Source organism: Paralichthys olivaceus, chromosome 17, assembly GCF_024713975.1.
Source record: "Paralichthys olivaceus isolate ysfri-2021 chromosome 17, ASM2471397v2, whole genome shotgun sequence".
NCBI classification, from domain to species: domain Eukaryota; kingdom Metazoa; phylum Chordata; class Actinopteri; order Pleuronectiformes; family Paralichthyidae; genus Paralichthys; species Paralichthys olivaceus.
This window is the reverse complement of record NC_091109.1, coordinates 11,090,291-11,111,409: the sequence shown is the minus strand read 5'-3', so window position 1 is coordinate 11,111,409 and position 21,119 is coordinate 11,090,291. Positions and strand designations below refer to the sequence as shown.

Here is a 21,119-nt window from a genome sequence, read left to right as displayed (position 1 = left end):
TGTGTGTGTGTGTGAAGGTGAGAGTGGAGCCATCCTGAATGCTATGGACACTGAGAGCCAAGTGAGAAAAAGAGAAAAGCACTGGATGACTAACTGTTGTGGCCTCAATATGAAACTCTCCCTCTCTCTCTCTCAAACACACAGGCACACACGCACACACCATGGCTCATCGTGATTGTCATGGTTATGAAACAAAGATGTTAAGTTAATAATGAGATGTTAAATTGCCTTATTTTCATAATTGCTCATTTACAATCTATTTTCCCTGCTGGGGAATGAATCAACTAAATGATGCCACCAACAGTGTGTGTTACCTGCTCACACACACACACACACACACACACACACACATACACTTATCTAACGACAGAATGACACTACATCTGGATTGCATTTTGTTGCTGCAGGCTCTGTGCAGGGTTCTACACGCAGTTGGTGGCTGAAACATATCTTTAATATTGATTTTTAAGTAAAATTCTCAAATATAGACTTTGCTGTTAATGAAAATCCGGCATATAATCAGTCCCACTATTTTTGGAACAGTTTTGTGTTTTTGCACCACCAAACATTTAGAAATTAGTTTGATTTTCTCTCCTTGCATAGAATAAAAAGCATGGAGATCGCTTTCAGGAAATGAAAAAAAAGAAAAACCCTAAGCACAGTATGAAACAAACAACTTGTCAAAAGTGTGAGACCAGATATGTAGCACAACCTTTCTTTTTACTTATTTATGACAAAGATTTGCATTAAATCTGTAAATATGTTTTAAAGTAAACAGTGAAGAGCAGTGAAGAGAAAGAGAAATGTGAAGATGAATACAAACAGAGAGAATACTTCATAGAGAAAACACACTGCTGTGTGTTTGGAGTCATTGTTGAATACACAGCAGCTCCTACTGGTCAGGTTCACAGAACAGCAATCAGAACAGACATGTTGCATATATCTTGCATGTCTGTAGCTTTAAGTGATTTTTTATAGACTGACCAGGAACACGAGCCCTTTCATGTACGTCTCTGACTGTTTTTGGAGCTGAATGAGCTTCCTGTGTGTTTCAGGGAGAACTGAGAGCGTCTGGAGAAATGCAGAGTCCTCTCTGCAGACACGGGACACCACGAAGGGCCTGACTCCACTGCTCTGGAATGTGGGTTTCTGTTTTTCTGTGCACTCTCCTGCAAACTCCTCTACCTGCTCTTCATCAAACCCTGACACAGACCTACCCGAACATAACGCACGGACACATATGAACACTTCACCACACAGCACCGCACACCTGGAGGACGGACAGAGGATGAGCGAGGCTGGAGAGGTGAGCTCATGTGTTTCCAAGTCATTCAGAAAGACAGTAAAAGACAGGAAGAGAGACGGAACAAAACAGACTTATAGGCAGGGTCCGGGGGTTATCGCTGTTTTCTCTGCACGTTCAATGGCTCGAACTTTGCCTGCAGCTTGCCTCAGGGTCTGCACACTGTGTGGGCTTCACCAACAGGTTAGTCAGGGGAGTAAACCCATTCACCAAACTCACTCACCAACAACAGCTGAGAATGAAACACTACACTTTTGTGCAGATGTGACTTGTTCAAGGATTTTCCAAAGTATTCTAATTTATAAGACTATCGCAGTGCCCATTATAAACCTGCCTGTTTGGAATGGGTTGTTCTCATTTCCTGTGTTAATAAACCATCGTCCTCCTCAACCACTTCTACAATATACTGTCACTTTTTATTATGTGCAGAGCTTTTTATAAACTCTCTATCGTGCAGAGTGAAAACCTACCTGGTTTATCTGCAATGAAGATTTTAAAATCAATGTTTTCATAAAATTAAACTAAATTTTCTGTATAACTATGTTCATATGTGCAGAATTTACATAATTTTGAATGATTAATGAAACTGGTGCGGGTTTTTTTTCAATATACTGCAGGTCTGATTCGAGAATCTTCTGACCCAAGTTTTCAAAACACAAGCTGTGTAATTCAGCTCGCGCAAACATTGTGCTTTTACTTTGAAGACAAACTGCCAGCCAGGAAGTGATTCACTAAATATTGTGGACATGATAGAGAAGCACCTGTACTGTGTGTCTGTGCCCCATAAGTTGACACACTGAGGACGTAGTGCGAGACATGTTCAGCTCCGTCCACAGACAGAAGGCATACTGCTCTGCCCCCACTGAACACTACAGAGCACTGGTTGCAACTTTTACTCATATGGAGTGTCTCGCATTTCCAAATTGTACCAAATTTGACATTGCACTCAACAATATACATGATGGACCGTTCTCGAGATATGTGTCATCAGACACCATTAGTTGGTAGATTTATACTCTTTTTTTTAGCTCCAACACTTAACACTGTTGTTATCTGAATCTTGAAATAAGGCAGTGTATTCATAATGAATGGAACAAGCAAAGTTGATTTGTATTTAAAGGAGAATCCCTGTATTTGTCAGTGTGGGTGTTTTTCTGTTATTTTTGTCCATTATGACTATTATGCAAACATAAGAGATCTTTTAAGACTTTATTTTAAGCTTAACCTCGAGTTGCAAAGAGAATCTGAGATCAAGTGGCTGCTGCACTACACAAACAAACCACACAGCAAAAATGTGAATAACTAAGGTTGACAAAATACTTGGATTAAACTTTAAAGCTTGAGACATTTCTCAAGATCATTTACAAATTGAAAACATTTAATACATATTCATAAACCTGGGCTTCATTTGTAACAGCCACTAAATGTGTAATAGCAATGCTGCTCTGTGCAAAGAGCAGTAAAACAGCAAAACAACTGCTGGCTTCTGACTGAAGTGACAGAGGCAGAAAAAAAGGACCCGAAAACTAACATTTTGTTGACAAGCCCACAAATGGCAATCTGTGTTTGTTTGGTGAGAAGCGTTTGATGTGGGAATATAAAAGCAAAGGCGTGTGTTCGCGCTGCTCCTCGCTCTCGTCTTACAGCTTGAAGTCAAACGGACTCATCTTCTTTCAACATGTTGCCGCGATGATTTAGCCGGGCACCTCGCCACTTTGGGTTTCCTTTAAAACTCGCCAGACAAGGTGTCTCATTTAGACAACAAAAAGAAGGAGGCACTCCGACAGCTGGAGTCTTGATCAAAGATGTCTGATCAGAGCTGTTTCGACTCAGACATGTTTTGGACTCTGTTATGTAATAGTTTGTTTTTCTTTCTTTCTGTGTCTGTATCTTTCTCTCTCTCTCTTAAAATACAAAAAAAACTGTTTGGAACTGAATTTTCAAAGCAGATTACTCATAAATGAATAAATGAATTCAAACCATGTAAGGATACTTATTAGTTCTATTTATAAAACCTGAAAACTGAGCTTTTGGGATAAACTTCAAACATTTCTGTCTCCCTTGTGTGAGTCACTCTTACTGGGTTGAATCTAGGGCTGCACATGGTAAAACAAAACACTTGAATACCTGTTTTTGGTCAAAATAATATTTTCTGTATTCCAAAAAACTCTCATTAAACTAAAGTTGCTTTTCTTTTTGGCAACCAGATCTTTTCTCAAAAGATACATTTTGCAGTCCTTTGTAAATCCCTCTATAACCAGTGTCAGTCCTTCCTCTGGTACGGCTCATGATAACGGCCTGTGGTCCCTCATCAAAATAATACTGTGGAGAAGCACTCAGCCAGATCCAAATGTGTGTAAGCATGTGTGTGCAAGTGTGTGAGGCTGAGTGGGAAGGCCCATTAGCATTCATCAGTAGGATAACAGGCTGGTTAATGTCAGCTGTTTATTTAAACAATAACTCATAAGGCCTTGGGTTTCATGGGCTGAGAGAGAATGCTTTTCTCCATGGCACGGTTGGCAGTGTGTGTGTGTGTGTGTGTGTGTGTGTGTGTGTGTGTGTCTGCTGAAGCTCCTTAGAGAGAGCCGTTTGACACCAAAGGGAATTTATTGACTGGTTAGCTAAACATAAGACACTGACTAGAACGAGATGGCCTTGTGATCGGTGTGTATGCTGAACGTGAGAATACTGCATCCTATAAAGACAGCACGCTGTGTAATCTTAAATTAAATCCTTGGAGAACCACTACTGCAGTTACAGTTGCTACTCTGCAAGCATCTCTGACTTCATCACCTCTGGGTGGTTGTGGTGACGACTGAATCACAGATTGTACGGTGTCGTGCATCCAACTTCCCCAGAAAGTCTTTGGTATTTTAAGAATAGACATCACATTCCTAATTTATAGCAAGGGGGTGGGAAGGTCTGCTTAAATATAGATGCTGAACTAAAGCACTTTATGAGTGCACCAAATGGTACCTGGCAGAGCAGCCATTAAAGGAGAAGATTTGATGAGGGAGTGTTTAAAATCCAGGTCCAGTAACAGTGAAGAGAGAAAAGACACAACTTTTTTCAGACATGAACTCCAGAGAACGGAGGCTTTCTCTGGTGTTTGCCTCATATATGAAGAACTCAGCAGAAGATTCTCTGCTCAGACACGTTCACAGCAGGCACATAGGGAACAGCGTTTGAATGTCATTGTCTTCTTCTGCGTCTTTTTTGTGTATAGCTTTTCTTTTTCATCCTGACATAGTTGTATTCTTTTAGTTTTTTTCATCAACACACCCACTAGCTCCCAGTAAATCCTCCGGAGATCATGAGCTCTCGGACATTATCCAGACTTCTTACTAGGGGCCGACATGAGAAACTCTGGAGAATGTCCGCAGCAACTGACTCGGACACTTGCTTTCTCACATACAGCCCCTTCATGAGATTATCTTGATTTCAGTGCATGTCTGACAGCAGCTATATTCAGCAATGAGTGCTTCATTTGTTCCAGTCAACAGAGAGAAATGAATGTGATGCCCATTTTCTTTGCTCTTACATTTAACTCATGAAGCAGAACAATGAAGTATAGCAGATACATTTATCTGTGATAAATAAAAAGTCCTAATTGGTGTGATTTTCCTAAAACCTTGGCATATACAGTGTGAGCGTGCACGTGTGTGAGTGTACACATGTAAACTCATTATCTCCGTCGGCGCTTTAGCAGTGATCTCAGTTCTTTATAATTAACCCACCCTGTATATTTTTATCTCAGAATCTAACAATCCGATGCTGCTGTGCTGCCTGTCCATCAAAACGACAAAGGAAGCAAAATATCAAAGTGTCATGTGTAGGAGGGAAACGCAGCGATCAAGGCTGATATTCAGCGAGTGACAGAAAAAGAAACAACGGGGCAATTAAGTGGCCCTTTGAAACCTACACTGTGTCACGTCTAATGAATGGATTTGTGTTTTTGTGAATCATCTTATTCATATAGCTGTCATGTAAATTATACAAATAAGAGTAATATTAAAAGTACATTACAAAAATAATGTTCCTAGTGTTAAAGTGCATTCTCTTTCATCTACAATTACAATTACTTAAATTGAGATATAGTTTCATGTTCATGAAAGTAAGTAGTAAATAGTAAATAACAAATGTAGCAGCTCTTACTATTCAATGTTAAAGGAACATTTTGGTAAATACATTTCTTGCAAAAGAAATTAGTTAAATGAAAAGGTCAATAACAATTTCTCAGCATATGAATTTGAGTGAACATACGTATCAGGATCTGAAAGGTTATGACAAATATCCTTTCATAATGATTATATGACATCTACAATAACAAGGGATGGACATTTCATCCCCATTCCGAGTTTATTAAAAGGCAGATATCTTGAATATCGTGTTGATGGACGAGCTTCACAGCCCTGAAGTTTTAACACTAAAAACCAGCTACTGTTCATTATTTCAACTACCAATCTGTGAGGAGAAGCTGCAGCTGCACGATGAGACAAGTGAATATAATAGCAAGAAGCAGGTAGAGCAAGCGTCTCCTAGAAATGCAGAAATGTGTTAGTTCTTTGTGGCTTTCTATTCAAGCAATACTGCATTCATACATATGTTGCACCAAAACAGCTTCTTTCTAATTGTATTATTTTAACCTGACTCATCTGGAAGGAAAACAGAAGAATTTAAATGTTTCCTCAATACACAGTCAAAACACCTAGAAACCTATATTACTGTAACCTTGACTTTTAAGTGACAACTCGGGCAAAGAGAAAGGATTTTAGAGAGATTTGTCTGTGAAATAAGCCATCGGACACAGGTTCACTAACTTGAATCTCAATAAAGTCTTTTATTAATTTAATCTTATTTGAACTCTTTTATTACTCACTCGGTTGCTCTTGCATTCACTGAACTCTAAATCTTTCAAGTCCTTGCTCTTTCCTTATTCCGCGGCATGAAAGAGAGATCAATTAAACACCTCCTACACGGGTCAGATCAGGTGGCTGAGGGAGCGATGGGCAAAAGACTGAGAGGCAAACTCTTCACGTCGAGCTCAGCGTCTCTGACACCTCTCAAGGTCATTCCTGTTCTCCCAGCAGAGAGCCTCTGTCACTTTTAATAACTTTTAAAGGGAACTTTTTTTTCGCTCCTCTGACAAGCTGACGAGCAGAGGGACCAGTCACGGAGTGAGACAATCACAAAGTGCCGACGGAGCGAGGAGGTGTAAAGTAAGGAGACGAGCCTGCGATGACTCTACAATGTTACTCTATGAAAAAGTACTGCCACATACAACAAGACAAGTATTACACTGTAGCATGAAATCTGAGATCTGTCACTGTTTAAGTTTCTCTTTGGCTTAGGCAGTGAGGAGTGAGTGTCGCTGTAATCACTGCTCTGTCATCTGTCCCTGCTGTGCTACCTTGATGTGACAGTAGAATAGGATAGATGAAACTTAAAGGAATAGGCAATCTGCAGATAGGTGGTATAAATACAGGTGCCAGACATGTCGTCTCACGCTGCCTGAGGGCATATGTTAAATGTTGCTGACACTCTGTAAGATATATCATAACAGGAACATGGCGGCTGAGTGGGTTTAAGAACTATTCTTGTATCCATATAATAATAAATGTTTGACTTTGTACTCAACCTCTTTACATGAAATCACAGATCCAACTTTTTTATCGCAAGACAAAAACTAGTAGCACAACTTTGTGTATTTAGCAAGACTGAATACGGATTAAGTAGCAGTGCTCTGTTCGTAATCTGAAAACATCAAAGTGTAGAACCTCACAGGAATAGTTGTTATGCTATGTGGCATTAAGCTATGGACTGCTAATAGGTAGACAAGAATATTTGTACCCTTTTTACATATTTAACCAATAAGGACCAGATGCGACATATGCATATATATGTTTGAGGAGGAGGACGAAGAAGAGGGGATCTCAACGAGTTTGCCGGCTTTGTTGGTTTAAGTTTTCTCTCTGCATTTCTCCTTGGTGCCGGACAGCAGGTCGTAATGGGTTAATACCAAGATAATTGATGTTGTGATTTGGCACTGTGGAAATAAAATGTAAATGAAGTATACCTGCTCCTGTCTGTCTAGCCACTGGTCCACCATTGGATGGTTGGCGCTCAGGGAGGATCTAGTCATCTCTCTCTGGAACTGAGTGGACCAGCCGCTCGCATCCCGCGGAAGACTCCGATAGGCATGAGCTCCTCTGCCCTGCGGAGAAACAGGATTTGGTGGCGAGATTAACATTAACACTGTTTGAGTATGACACAGAAACTATTGTCAGAAGAAGATTGACTTACACTTACATTGATCATACCACTGCTGCAACAAAGACATGATTAAGTGCATAATCGCCTATTTGAAAAAAAAACCTTCATCAGCAATTTCAAAGACTGATCCGTCGTCTGTATTTTTGGCGTGACAGTTTTTGGGATTAGCGCTGTCTATCGCAGCTATGTGACAGACGCTTTGTGGTGGGTGCTGGTTAGTTTGTCTTGGAGCCGTGCCACACACCATGGACACTGCGTTGTTCATTCAAGGCTCACTCCATTCCACCCTCCCCCCCTAACCCCTCCCCACAGCTAAACCTGAGCCGCTAATAAGAGGCCTTTTATAATGAGACAGACACAGCTGAGCTCTTACATTACACAAAAAGCTCCTTCTAAAATGCTCCGGTCAAGGTAGTGTCAAACACCAGCAGACTTATTATAATGGCCATAAGCACAAAAACACACACACACGTACGCTGTATTACACTCCGGGCAGGATGGCCTTGACTTTGAAATCACAGTGACTGAAGGTCAAGGTGGCTGAAGATGTGAGAATATAAATGAAAGCAAATTAATACTAAAAATCACAGCAGAGACAATGATTCAGCAAGACGAACAAAGAATGAGCAGCATCTAATATTTGATGAGTAATGACAAAGCAGCTAAAGAGTGAGACAGACAGGAGTTTAGATTTCTCGAATGAGACATCACAAAAAAACAGAGAGAAAGAACGTAACTTTAAAGTTACTGCAGAATGAACTAAGTTATTCTCTGTGAGTGACATAATAATTTGTGAGATTTCAAGTCATAATATTACGATATTGCCTCTTTCATGGAGGAGGAAATGGGTGACTGTATATTGTTGGTTATATCTACGTGTTACTCAAAGTGGTTTTGTAGTTTCACAAAGAGATTGACTTCGGGTTCTCTTAGCTTCTTATTCCACAAATGATAATATTATGACTTCATTCTTGTAATATCAGAATTTTCTTTTCTTCAACATAGCTCTAAAACTCCATTTTACAAAATGACAGCAGACGATCCAAAAACAGAGAGTGAAGGAATAGGAGACAGATCACTATCCCTTACATGCTGTAATAAGCCATGTGTGTTTTAGTGCCGTTGAACGTGGCATGACGAGGCCAGAGGAAGCACTGCAGACAGGACTGTAAAACCCAGCCGGACACGTGGGCTCAACTGAGACGGCCCCTGATAGCCATCATGGCCTCGGTGCCCCCACCGCGCGATACGCTGCGACAAATGACCTCTCTCCACAAACTTTTATGACACATCAGATCATAAAATGCAAAGAAACCTAGATAGCAGATAGGTAACAGTAAATCAACAAGCTCATATCCACTGGCTAATCCCTTTAGTTACTGCTAAGCGTGGAGAACTCAGAGTATGAGGAATTGTAAAGTCATCTGGAGACGTGATGAGTTTACAGTGCTACCTGATGACTGAAGATTCCCACTGGCCTATATTGTGGAGATTTAGCAGAACTGAACCTGACTCAGCCGTAACTGAATTAAATGAACCGTGGCTGTAGTGTAAAATAATGCCAGACAACAGAGAGAGTCTGTGTATGGTGAGTATATGGCTTGTATCCATTTGGCAGCGCTTACCACCGATGTATGGTCCCTTTAAGAACAATGTGAGCGCCAAGACATAAATATATCACAGTCAATGCAATACGTTCAGCATCTGTTGCTGATTGCATAAAAATAGACTTTATCTTGGACCCGTGGCGAATACGTGACAGTTGAAAAAGAGATACTGAGGATTACAGTGACTAAGACTCGGTTTTTATTGAAAAAAAATCTAATAGCCCTGTCAGAAATTGGACAATAAAAATGACAGCCTCCCGGTGTTAGCTCATTACTTTTCATACCGGTCACGAGTGACAGGAAGATGAGTGAAATTGATTTAATTCAGATAACTGATCACCTGCAGCAGATAGTCAAGAACCTAATGGGATACGAGACCATTACCTTCACTCAGGCACTGTTGAAATCTAAAGAAAAAAACTAAATCTAGAAATATTATTTTAAGAGATATTCTGTTGTCAATCACATCTCAACTTTAATACAGATTTTATTTCTAAATCAGGGGTGCAGTGCAGCTTTATAGCTTCGAGCACAGCCACATATCATTGGATGTATTTTAAAATGTGATCCTTGTTCGGAGCACATTGTGTACTTCAATTTTTTGTTTGGAGTTGTTAAATCCCTGTTGTGTAAAAAGGGCCTAACTCCATTAGACAGTCAGAGAGTGCATCTATTGACACTCGTGGTCTTCTGCTTTTCCATTTTTCATTCTCTTTGAGGCACAAACATTCTTACACATTTGCTCAGTTTGACATGGACCAAAAAGAAAGCTTCTCTGACTAAATAAAAAGGTCTCACAACCATTTCACCCCAAACTTTCTTCTCCACCCCCACAGCGCAGTGTGCTGTTAAATTGTCGTGGCTCTGAAAACTAAAGTGTCTTTAAATAGGATTATCAGACGATGCTCTGAGACAAACTAATCACATGGAGGGTTGCTATGTCACGTTCCCAGCACTCAATCATCTCTCTCTTTTTAACCTCCCTGTTTCATCGGGAACATATCTCTTTCTCTGCAAGAAGTACAGGTCTATCAGCACCACATGGGTCAGACATTTTAGAAGTTAATTGGCTTCACTTCTTTTTTGGAAGCCGCAGGGAGGATATACCTGAGCTCCACTTTTTTAGGATTTATAATCAGAGGCTTAAAAAGCCACAGAAAAGGTGAATTTCGAACAAACGGAAAGTGTTTAACAATCTCCCCTCGTCTTTTGGGAAGACAAGAAAGGGCGTTATCAGAATGAACTAAAGTTTCAGATAAGGACTATCTATGCCACTGCTGGATATCTGCGAGGAGGGCAGCACAGGTTTCATATGCCATGGTTATTTCTTTGATTCGGGGTGCGGAGGAGAGTGGGAATGAAAATGAGAGAAGGTAGCTAAGTGAGGAAGTTAAAAAAAAATGTGGTTGCTGGAGGTTAGAAGATTTCAGAGAACATTATCTCTGACATTATAATTGACGCTGCTGCAGCATATCTGCAGCGCTGTGAAAAATAGCTTCAAGGTAAGATACAAGAGAATCAGTATATGCTGTTGGATACAAAAATAAATGCAAAGTTCTTTTTGTGCTTTGTGGAGTTTTAATTGGCTTTTAGATTGACACCTTTATAACGAAAAATAATAATAAAAATAGTTTTGGAGTATTTCTCCAAATAGCAGTCAAAAATCAAGGTTAATACACAGTGCAGATTTATATGTTATACATTATATGTTATATGTTACCTTTCGTTCCAGACTGCCAGTGCCAGTGCTTGTGTTTGGTCTCTGGCTGTACTTTTGGAACCCAGCAGTTGTGGACCAGCGACTTGGGTTCTTTCTGGACGGTTCCTCTGGACCGACTGGGACCTCAGCGGTCAGGGAGGGATCGCTGCTAGGACGGACGTGGAGAGGCATGTCTGTGGAGGGGAAAGCAGAGTATGAGGAGTGTGGGAAGAAAAGAATATGAAGGAGGGGAAATAAGGAGACAGGGGAAAAAAAGAGTTACAGCAACAACAAACCACTTATTGCTTTATCCTCTTACAGAGCGGATCACTTTCCAAGTCAGTGTTCCAACAGTTACACTTTTCTGCTCTTTCTGGCCACAAGCCCCAACAGTCCAGCTGAGACATAGGAAGTGGTGATTATAAGGACTTTTGTGTTTATAAAAAGCCTACTGAGTCCAAAAGGAAACACTACAACTCAACTATGGAAGGTTAGGCTTGGCATGAGTCCTGCTATAGTGAAAGAAATATACTGTTAATTCAGGTTTAGCCGGAAAATTACCCAGACAGCTATGAAACAAATATGTGAATGGTCATCTAAACCTTTGTCCAGCGTGGCCACTCTATAAATAGTCATAATTGGGGCAAAACTGCACATACGATACATCAGGAATGACTCTCAAGATAAGGGTCATTTCCACCCACCGCACTAGCAACTGAAGCTGATACTGGACAACTTCCAGAGAATGAAACTGAGTCTCAAAATTACCCCAGCAATCAAACCGCAAGAAGAAAACTGCACAGGAAACGCTGGACCGTATTACAGCTGCCGCACTAACCAATCGACAAATGCAACCTGGTATAAAGTTCCCACATTCGATCAGAGCTGCCAAAACAAGTAGAGGGAATGAAGCTGCTCCTCACTTCACACTCAGTTAAAACATTCAGTGAGAAATCCTGCTGATGCCTGTTACACAGGGAAGACAGTGAGTAGAGTATATCTGTGAGCCGTGGTGTGAATCATCTGGATTTTCCCAAAAGGCCATATGGATTTGTTTATGACATTCTAGCAGTCTGCGCGTTGCACCCGTAATTATGCAAATAGTTGGATAACCACCTGTCATCCATCGGCGGATCATTGCAGCGAGCATATGCCGGTGCTAAGCTTCCATCTGATACACCAGAGACAAGTCTTAGTGGTGGAAGCGACGCATTTTAATCATGGCTTACACCGTGCCGCAACTCATGCGTATTTAATGCTGTGACAAGACTGTGGAGTTCTGAATACAACTGTAAGTGTTTCTTAAGACTGCCTGCAGAGTAGCTGGGGACATAGATGCTATAATTATGTGACTGAATCCTAAACATAAAGGTGAGATTAACACATGTTTGTCAGTACCTGTATATTTCAGTTAGAAGAATCACAACTTCTTTCCCTAAATCAGCTTTTTCGACCAAACTGAGTCATATCACGTCTCCAACATCCTTCACCTATACTTCTTCTCATATGTTCCGATCATGAAACATTCTTCCTCCTTCTCTCCTTCATTAATATTTGACTTCATCTTATTTAACTCATACTCCCACTGTTTTATTCTCTCCTAGCAGATAATTCAGAGGTCAGAACTCTGACCTTTTAGTTTAAGGTCCCATGTGGGAATTGACTCATAACCTCTACATCTACAACATATGCTAATATTAGGTGACAATGCAGAAAGTGCAGTGTCATATGAACAGTAAGGAGGTGGAGGCAGGAGCTGTGGTCGAAAATGAAAATATCCTTACTTTCCCTTGACCTTATGATAAATGTTGCGGTCAAGGACAGTTGTGAAAGAGAATTTATAAGGACTGCTGTCCTTATAAAAAAGGGACAGCTGCTGTGCTGGGGAAATGTGACTGCTCTTACACTGGATGTTATGACATGACTCCATCAAGCTTGCTGCTGCAATAACTTGTGGGTTGATAGTGATAGCCTTTGCTTTCACTAGTGCATCGTCAGTCTGATTGGAATGGGCTGTTTGCTTGGCCAGTGGTGAAACCTTCTTTCTGAAATGTTAATATGTGCCAGCATTAATATGTGCCAGCCCCCCTGGTTGCCTGTTTATTTAATGTTTATTAATATTTAATGTGTTGTGTGTCCATGTTACGTCCCTCTGAGTTTTCCTTGGTAATGATTAAGATGTGGGAGAGTCTCTCTTCTTTACCCACAGGTGGAGCAGTCCTTCACCCTACTCACCTCCAGGGGGTTCCTCCTGGAGCACCGCCCTGCACCTTCCTGCACCGCCCACAGGCCAATTACGCAGCGACCAATCAGGCTCTCTTGTCCTCATGGGCAGGAGTATAAAATACCCTGTGATGTGGGAGTGGCTGCTGAGATTTCACTTGATCAGTTTGCCTCTGTGCTGCTCGTTGTGTTAACAAGTGTGTGTGTTTTGTGAATGAGTTTTGCTTTGGGATTGTTGAATGGTAACCAGAGAGGCATGTGTTTTGTGATTCAGGATTTGTTTGGTGGGTTTAGTTTGTTATTTTCCTTATTTCATTGTACACATCACTTTTTGTTCACCAGGCAATATGGTTGACGGCCCGAATGTGTTTTATTAGTTAGGAAGGACAGGTTTAGTTTGTTAGTCAGGTTTTTCTTTGTCTTGTGTGAAACTGTCAGTCAGGGGAGTAGGGACTACGATGAGGAAGAGGGCTTGTTTTTTTTTGTTCGCCCTCCGCCCGTAACCCTTTGTGCCTGAATTGTGTTCACTGTTGATTGTTGTTTATGCAATTGTGTTATTTAGGCTGTTGTCAGACACCATTGGTACTGTGTTGCTTCCATTTTCTCCTGGACAAAAACAGTTTCAACAGTCCACATTGCACCAAATTCAAAACTGGACTTTCTTGGGCCCTTTTAAAAATACAGGTGTGAAGGTGATAAGATGCCGCACAGACAGAAGGACAGTTTTCTGAAATAAGTAGAGAGTAGATAAAGGATGGTCCATTATGTTGAAGCAGATAAGAATGGAAACACTGAAGCACCTTTCTTTTGAATGTGGAGAATTTGACCTTCTCTTATCATGCCTGCCACATAAATGCTTCCTGGTCATTTCACTCAGTTAGGAACCTTCCTGAGCAAAGACTAGAAGCATTCTGGGTATTTTGACTGCAACCTGACACAGAAGGCCCAGGTGCAACTCATCTGTTCCATTAGATGCTCTTTAACCCATGCCAGGGACCGGCCATGCACAATATCAGGAGCCTAAAACTAGCTCACCTTAACTGAATGTGGTCATTTTAATGTTGTCAATTACATGCTCTCACATGCAACAATGGCTGCTCTGTAGAGTCCATGAACATTCAACACTGATACATAACTGTAAGAATATTTTCCTTGATCATAGTTGACTCCATTGACCATTTCTGTCTTCAGCCGTGTTCACAACATAATTGTAGTAAGCAGGATTTTGTGTTTTTATTCAGGAATTCATTTTTACTATCATCTAATATTGACTGGTAGAAGAAAACAATCCACAGTATATTTGCTGTGACATTACATTAAGGAATCACAGGACTTTGCACTCATTTGATGCTTAAAATAATTGCATCCGCTACATTTAAAAAAAGTGTCATGCCGATGAAACCACCTTTGGAAATATAGCATGATTGCCTTGTATTGCATGCAATAACATTTAAACTGTATTTTATAAAAAACTTATTTTGCCAACTGGGTTTCAAAAAGTTTCCTTTCTAAAGCATGAACATCTTCTTTAAAGAAATTGAAAACTGAAGTTTCAAATGAAAATTTCTTAAGTAACCTGAGTCAGTAATTTTCTATTTCTCATGAGGGAAACATTGCTACAAGGTCAGTTCCTGTTCATTAATAGGTAGCAAACTAACTCCAGATAAAGTTAGACCGAACCTCTCCAGCACCAGCAGCACACCAGAAGCTTTTAATACATTCTGTATTCCTCTGTTACAAATTTGTTTCATTTGTTTGGACCATTGTCGATAGACTTTCTCAAAGGAGGCTGGGAATTGAGTAAAGAAACCCCAGCTAGAAGCCAGGCGGCCAGTCGTTGTGCGTTCACTCTTAAATTGGGTTGAAGATTCAATAATGGCATTTAATAGACTTTGCCCGCTCTCAGTAACGGCTGGTTCACATCCAGTTCAAGCCTCTAGTGACGTTCACCTCAGACAGCGGGGGTAATTAATGTCTGGTATTATCCTACATGACAGCCTGAGACATGACACACACACAAATACAGCAAGGGGAGGAGACTGAATTATACCCTCAAAGACAGAAAACATTGAGAGACAAGACAAAGAAACTGAATGTGAAATAGCTCAAAGGCAAATTTGAATCACTGCGTCAATTTTTCTTTCATCTGGACTTTTTCCAATTCACTGAGCCTCCTTAAGATTAAAGACCTCGATATTATTTTTAATATACTGAAGGCTTAATGCAGTTTTGTTAAGTGTGTGCGTCAGTGAGCATAGGGACACTTGTTACACTTGTTCCCAGAATATCTCAAAGCTCTTACTGGACATCAATCTGGGTCTATGGGACCCATCACAGCATTTATGTTACTTAATGCAACATGATTGCTTCTAGATGTAACATGTCCGTCAGTGTTTATTTGTTTTAAATGTCAGTCATTCTTACCTAAAATACATACGACATGGGTAAATGTGATCACAAGTCCGGAGAGTCTGAACTTAGAAGATATCATTTTAATGTTCCATTTATTAAACTAGATTTGGCAACTCTGCTTGATAATTTCATCAAATAAGCTCATGCTTGCTGATTATGCATTACCTTCAATATTACGAAGCCTCACAGATTAAAGTAAGTAGATTTATGAAAGATTTACTCTGTGTGAGGGAGAAAATGTGTCCTCTGCATTTTCAGATCTATGCTTACACATCAACTTATTATGTCTGGCTGTTTTTTTTTTTACGATGCTCCTGGCATCTAAACATTGACAAGATTTCATTCAGTGAGGTCCTCTTTTTAATGAAATGCTATTCCAGAGGGGGAGCAATGCTAGCAGATTAACATATGATAAATAAGAGCGCTGTTACCTATTGTCTGCTTGTTTGTGTGTTCTCTATAGAAGGTCACAATATGAGGATTCTCTCCATTCTCCCTGACCAATTTTCATCTACTTAATTTGTGAAGGGATTACCCCGGCAGTCCGAAGGGTTTGGTTGGTCCCACGTTTAATAACCGGAGCTGCCACTTCAGACCGAGCCAGCAATCGATCCAGGCTGAAGCGAGAGCAAGACCACTGGGGGGGGGGGTGCAGCGGGAGGTCGGTGGCTAATAAGACGAGGCCCTAATCCAGCCCCCATAGTGAGGGATTATGGCCAGGGCGCAGGGTCATAGAGATGTACACACACTACAATTCACCACAGGGAAAGGTCAGAATCTCTGGGGGCTATTACCTCGTATTGTTCTGTCCTTTATTTATCTTTCACATTCACCTTGTTTGAAAGAGAGTATGAATCATTGGGGAGAAAAGCACTGCCATTTACCAACAGCAGGAAAGTCAATATTAAAGTCATTTAGTTAGTATTAGATTGCAGAATCTTTCTGACTGGTATAAGGTTACTCACATTGATTGATCAAGTGGAATGGCACAGCTACTGTTTTTTGTTGTTTCAATGGCTAAAGGATCTGCAAGCAGTTTGACGTAAATCAGGAAGGAACAAGTCGATGTGGTGGGCATTGCTTGAAGTAAAACCAAAAACATGCACCAACGTCACTGGCACTGCTATCAGCCAATAATAAAAATAACGCCCAGTTGAGAATTTGTAGCAGCTGTAGACGAGTTTAGTGGACTCACTATTGTGAAGGTGAGGACATTTCAGTGCTCATCCAAACATGTCTTCCCTTCTCGTTCCGAAAAATCCAATTACAACAAATGAGGCTGAACTAGATATGCCTCATACCAGTCTGCAAATGTTTAAACAGTGACTCGTCTAACAATCGCTTGGAGTGGCCAAACGATGAAACACCCATTTTAAGTGTTACAGATTTGAAATGGAACATATGCACAACCCATTTTCCATGATTCAGGCGCTAATTTGGGAAAAATAAAGACCCTATCCAACTCTCTAATCAGAAATTCCGAGCCAAATACCAATAATAGTCCAGCGCTCAGTGTGTGTGGTCTAATCAGCGATTGGGGAGAATTAATGTTATTGGCTGAGGGGAGGTTACTGTCATATATAATCAAGTCTACTCTTTAAACACCTACCTCACGCCAAGTGCTCGACCATAACATTTCTGATACACTCATTTTCCGTTTAGAGAATGCTATTCCTCTTTATGAGATGGTGCTGTTGTTTCTCTGAGGTCTACTTGATGCCTCCATGTTGTTCTAGTCTCCCTTGTAGATTTCAATGCTCCACCGGAAGATGACCGCCCACATTAAGTCTGGTTCTGCTGGAGCTTTCTTCCAGTAAGTGAGGGAGCTGTTTCTCTCCACATTCGCTTTGCTCATTGTAGGAAATGTTGGGTTTCTATATAATTTCAACGTCTCGACATAAGTATGGAAAGTGCCTTGCGATAATGTTTGTTATGATTTAGCGCTACACAAATAAAATTGAATATTAAAAAATAACATTCAGCATGTGACATGGTATCACACATGTTTAACTGCCTGACGATGACAATCTTCAGATCCTCTGAGATTAGCTGGATGACCTGTTAACAACATTTTCTGCAGGTTGCACAGTATTAAATAAATACAAAACTACACATACTTATATTATAATCATCACTCAAGTTGGTGATAAAACACCAACCTGTACAGTTACATCCACCTCACTCCACTTCCCAAAATTTTACTCAAGTGGCTCTAGTAATGCAGCAAAAACAACTTCCAACTTAGTGGTGAAAGACGTGGAGGTCAGCTCTAATGTATTAGCTGTGGACGTTTCCAATCACTGAAATGGCATGAAGTACAGAGAGAGGGTCCTTAGTATACCTGGAGAGAGGGGAGGGGCCCTCTGTCCTGACTGGCTGCCAACTCAAGGTAATGGAGCTTCTATAGTCTCATCAGTATGCCTCAGCATACTGATGAGACTATAGAGAGGACACGCTCAGGACAGACTTAGTATCAGTGTGTGTGTCGTGTAAGTGTATTTCTATTCTTACCATGACCTAATCATCATAAGGCACTTGTACAGGCACTGTATATGCCACTATATACTGTATTATGTATACATAGTGTTTATTACATTATATCTGTACACCATTAAGAGAAGAGTGCCTGGCTAATTCCACAGATACTCCCTTCTCTCTCTAAGCAGTACACATGGTCAGGTTATAGATAAAGGACAAACCAACAGTGCATTGTAGCGTTTTACGCTCAGAGACTTTCATATCTAACTCAGATGCCCCAGACAGAGAGGCACCAACTTGAACTCATTTGCGTATTACACCAGTGGCAAGACGTACTCAGAAGAGCTTGTAAGAATTTGAGCAGGAAAGGTTTGTGCAAGGAGTCAAGGGAAAAATTGTTACTATTGGCTTTTTGTTTGAGAAAAAGTGTAATAACAATAATACAAGGACAAATCCACAGCAAAAGAACAAGCTACATATATCAGTTAAACCACACAAAAAGCTTTAGTGCTGTCACAACTTCATTTCTCTTCAATGGAACACCATTTGCTTCACCTGAACAAGCTGATGCGTGTTTACGTAACCTAAACTGATGATATTAATAACAGAACTACATCGACATCTACTCAAAGCTGCAGTTTTGTGGATTGAAACTGTCAAGAATGATGTTGCTCCAGATGTTTGCTGCAGCTGTCAAATGAAATGAAAGTGCTCTGACACCACTGATTAGGGTGACACCAGCAGAACACTTTTGAGAGTCTGACCCATGAGGAGCAGTAAAGCAGCAATTTGCTCTCCGATGTTCGGATTCACCCTTTAATCAGAAAATGAGGGTCGGCTTTGGGAAGAGTAGGTGCATTTACACAATTGCAACACAACATCTGCAGCACACTGAACATTACAGATAATAACATGCTATAATGCCTCCACAGGGGGAACTTTCCTGTTAAGTGTGGGCTAAAGGTTATGGAATAAATGAGGTCAGGTTTTCACAACCACAGTTTAAACACAAAAGTGTGCATAAAGTAAGCAAATATGCATTATCAGCCAACCAGGGGTGAAGTGAGTCTGGTGGGTTTTTTCTCTCGTAGCCCTCCAGCCCTGTCCTACTCCGAGTCTTTGCTTTCACATCGAACTGATTTAAATATAAATGCCATGCGACCATGGCTTCAAGAAACATCTAAAAGCTATTTTTTGTGGGCTACTTTGAATTCTTCAAGCCGAGGCCAGTTCAATGTCTGAATAAATTATGGCACTGAGCCATTTCAACTCTCTCTCCAACCACCGACTACATATTGATGTCCCTTGTGTGCAGCGAGGGGGGATTTCCACTGAATACACCCTGACCTGAATCATGCAAAGGGGGAAGAAAAAAAAAAAGGTACCATTTTGGGGGGAGCAAGACAGTTCTGCAGTGGTGGGAACCAGGACTGTGGAGAAGGAGATGAAATATGTAGAAGACTTAAATAGGATGCTGATCATTCGAGGGCTAAACAGGGTCAAGAATAGCACTCAAAGTACTCCTGAGAAATGTTTAGCAAACTCTAATCTGATGTAATGTCAGATGGAGAGAAGAGACAAACTGTGAATAAACATCAACTGTTGACCTTTACTCAGAGCGGAAGATGAAATCCAATAGATGGAGGGAAAAACACTTTAAAGAAAAGGAGCAGTTATGAAAACAAACCCCCCCCCCTTATCTTAAGTGCCCTACTGTCTATACATTGTGTGTGGATGTATGTTTGTAAAGAACTGTATGTGTGACTACAAGAGCTTTTGTGTACAAGCACATAAGAACATACAAATGTATTGATTTTTGCATTTTCATATCCTCTGCAATTCTGAGAGATTTAAGATGTACGCATGTTGGAGCTGCGTCTGACGAAAACAGCCTCTGCTAGTTTCTCTTTTGTTTCATTTTCATAATAGAAAAACGAAATCGATAAACTTGCATTAGCAAACCATGATAAAATGCTGCCTCTGTCTCTGGGGAAACAAAAAAGTCTGTAACTCTTTGTCTTGTTGTGTAAAGAAAACTCACGTGTTTCTGTTTGTCATCTATCAGTTCACCTTTCAGCTGGTTCATGCAAAAATGGCCGTGTTTGCAGACTGTTCACAGGACTGTCACAGCAGCTTATTTGGCAAACTAACCTAAAATACTACTTGGCAGGCTATGTAGCCCTTGCAGGAAATAATATCCAGTTCTTTTTAAGGTTGATAAAACTGATACATTTCTGTGCCACTGTGAAAAACAGTGCTGTGGTCATCCCTTTCAAGATTGACTTGTTAAAGCTGCAGTGTAGTGCAGATATCGGTGATCTAATTGATCCCGTCCCCTGTGTACAGAAATGAATAATTCATTCACAGTAATTTCTATGTACTCTACCACTCAATGAAGATGCTACCCAGTAAGTTCCGAATCAGTCCTATCTTTCATATCAAACTTCATATGTCGATCATGGTAGTGTTGGTGTCTGTATGACGTCCTATCACAGTCTGTGAGTCAAACAATAAGACGGTGGAGATCTGTAGTCCCGCTGGGTTTTGGAGTGAACCATCCTGTTTTCATTTTGAACAAGAAATAGAGGGAAACTGAGACAGATTATTTCCTTCTGACAGAAAGACAATACAGACTATTTACTGGGGAGAAAGAGGAGAGGATGTCAACCTTCCTCAAGCCCTCAGAGATGAGGCCTGCAGCAAAGCAACAATAACACCATTGTGTGTATGTGTGTGTGTGTACATTTGAGTAAGTGTTAACTTGCACATGATTTCTATAACTACTTACTAAACATTTAATCAACATTCAGGGTCAGATTATGCAAGATCAGCCCTTCTCACCGAATTTGCAGAATTATCTCCAGGGTTAAATACAGTGGTTCTCAGATTAAACCTCCTGTTGTGTATTGTCCACATAAATCTGTATTTGTCCATTTACTGGTTTTTACTTTAATGGTAATGTATAAAATTATCATGTTGTTCACCAAAAATAAAAAAAGGTGCTGAAAAAATAGGTTCGGGAGCCCCATCACAACACCCCCACTTTGTCGACACTTATCTACACCCAGGCCTCCAGACAGTTGCTAATCAGCAAAACCAAACAACCTTCAGCTTGCCCAGAAAC

General features: G+C 40.6%; 1 protein-coding gene across 5 annotated transcripts in view; it reads right to left on the bottom strand.

The window, feature by feature from the left end:
• The window catches only part of LOC109629692 (partitioning defective 3 homolog), a 323,260-nt gene that overhangs the window by 187,446 nt on the left and 114,695 nt on the right, over nt 1-21,119 (bottom strand). For all 5 annotated transcript variants that reach the window (XM_069512787.1, XM_069512786.1, XM_020087499.2 and 2 more), the window contains exons 4-5: nt 10,904-11,076; nt 7,380-7,517 (exon numbers count right to left, since the gene is read on the bottom strand). In XM_069512787.1, coding sequence (XP_069368888.1) covers nt 7,380-7,517; nt 10,904-11,076 — 311 coding nt within the window. The remainder of the gene's footprint in view (nt 1-7,379; nt 7,518-10,903; nt 11,077-21,119) is intronic.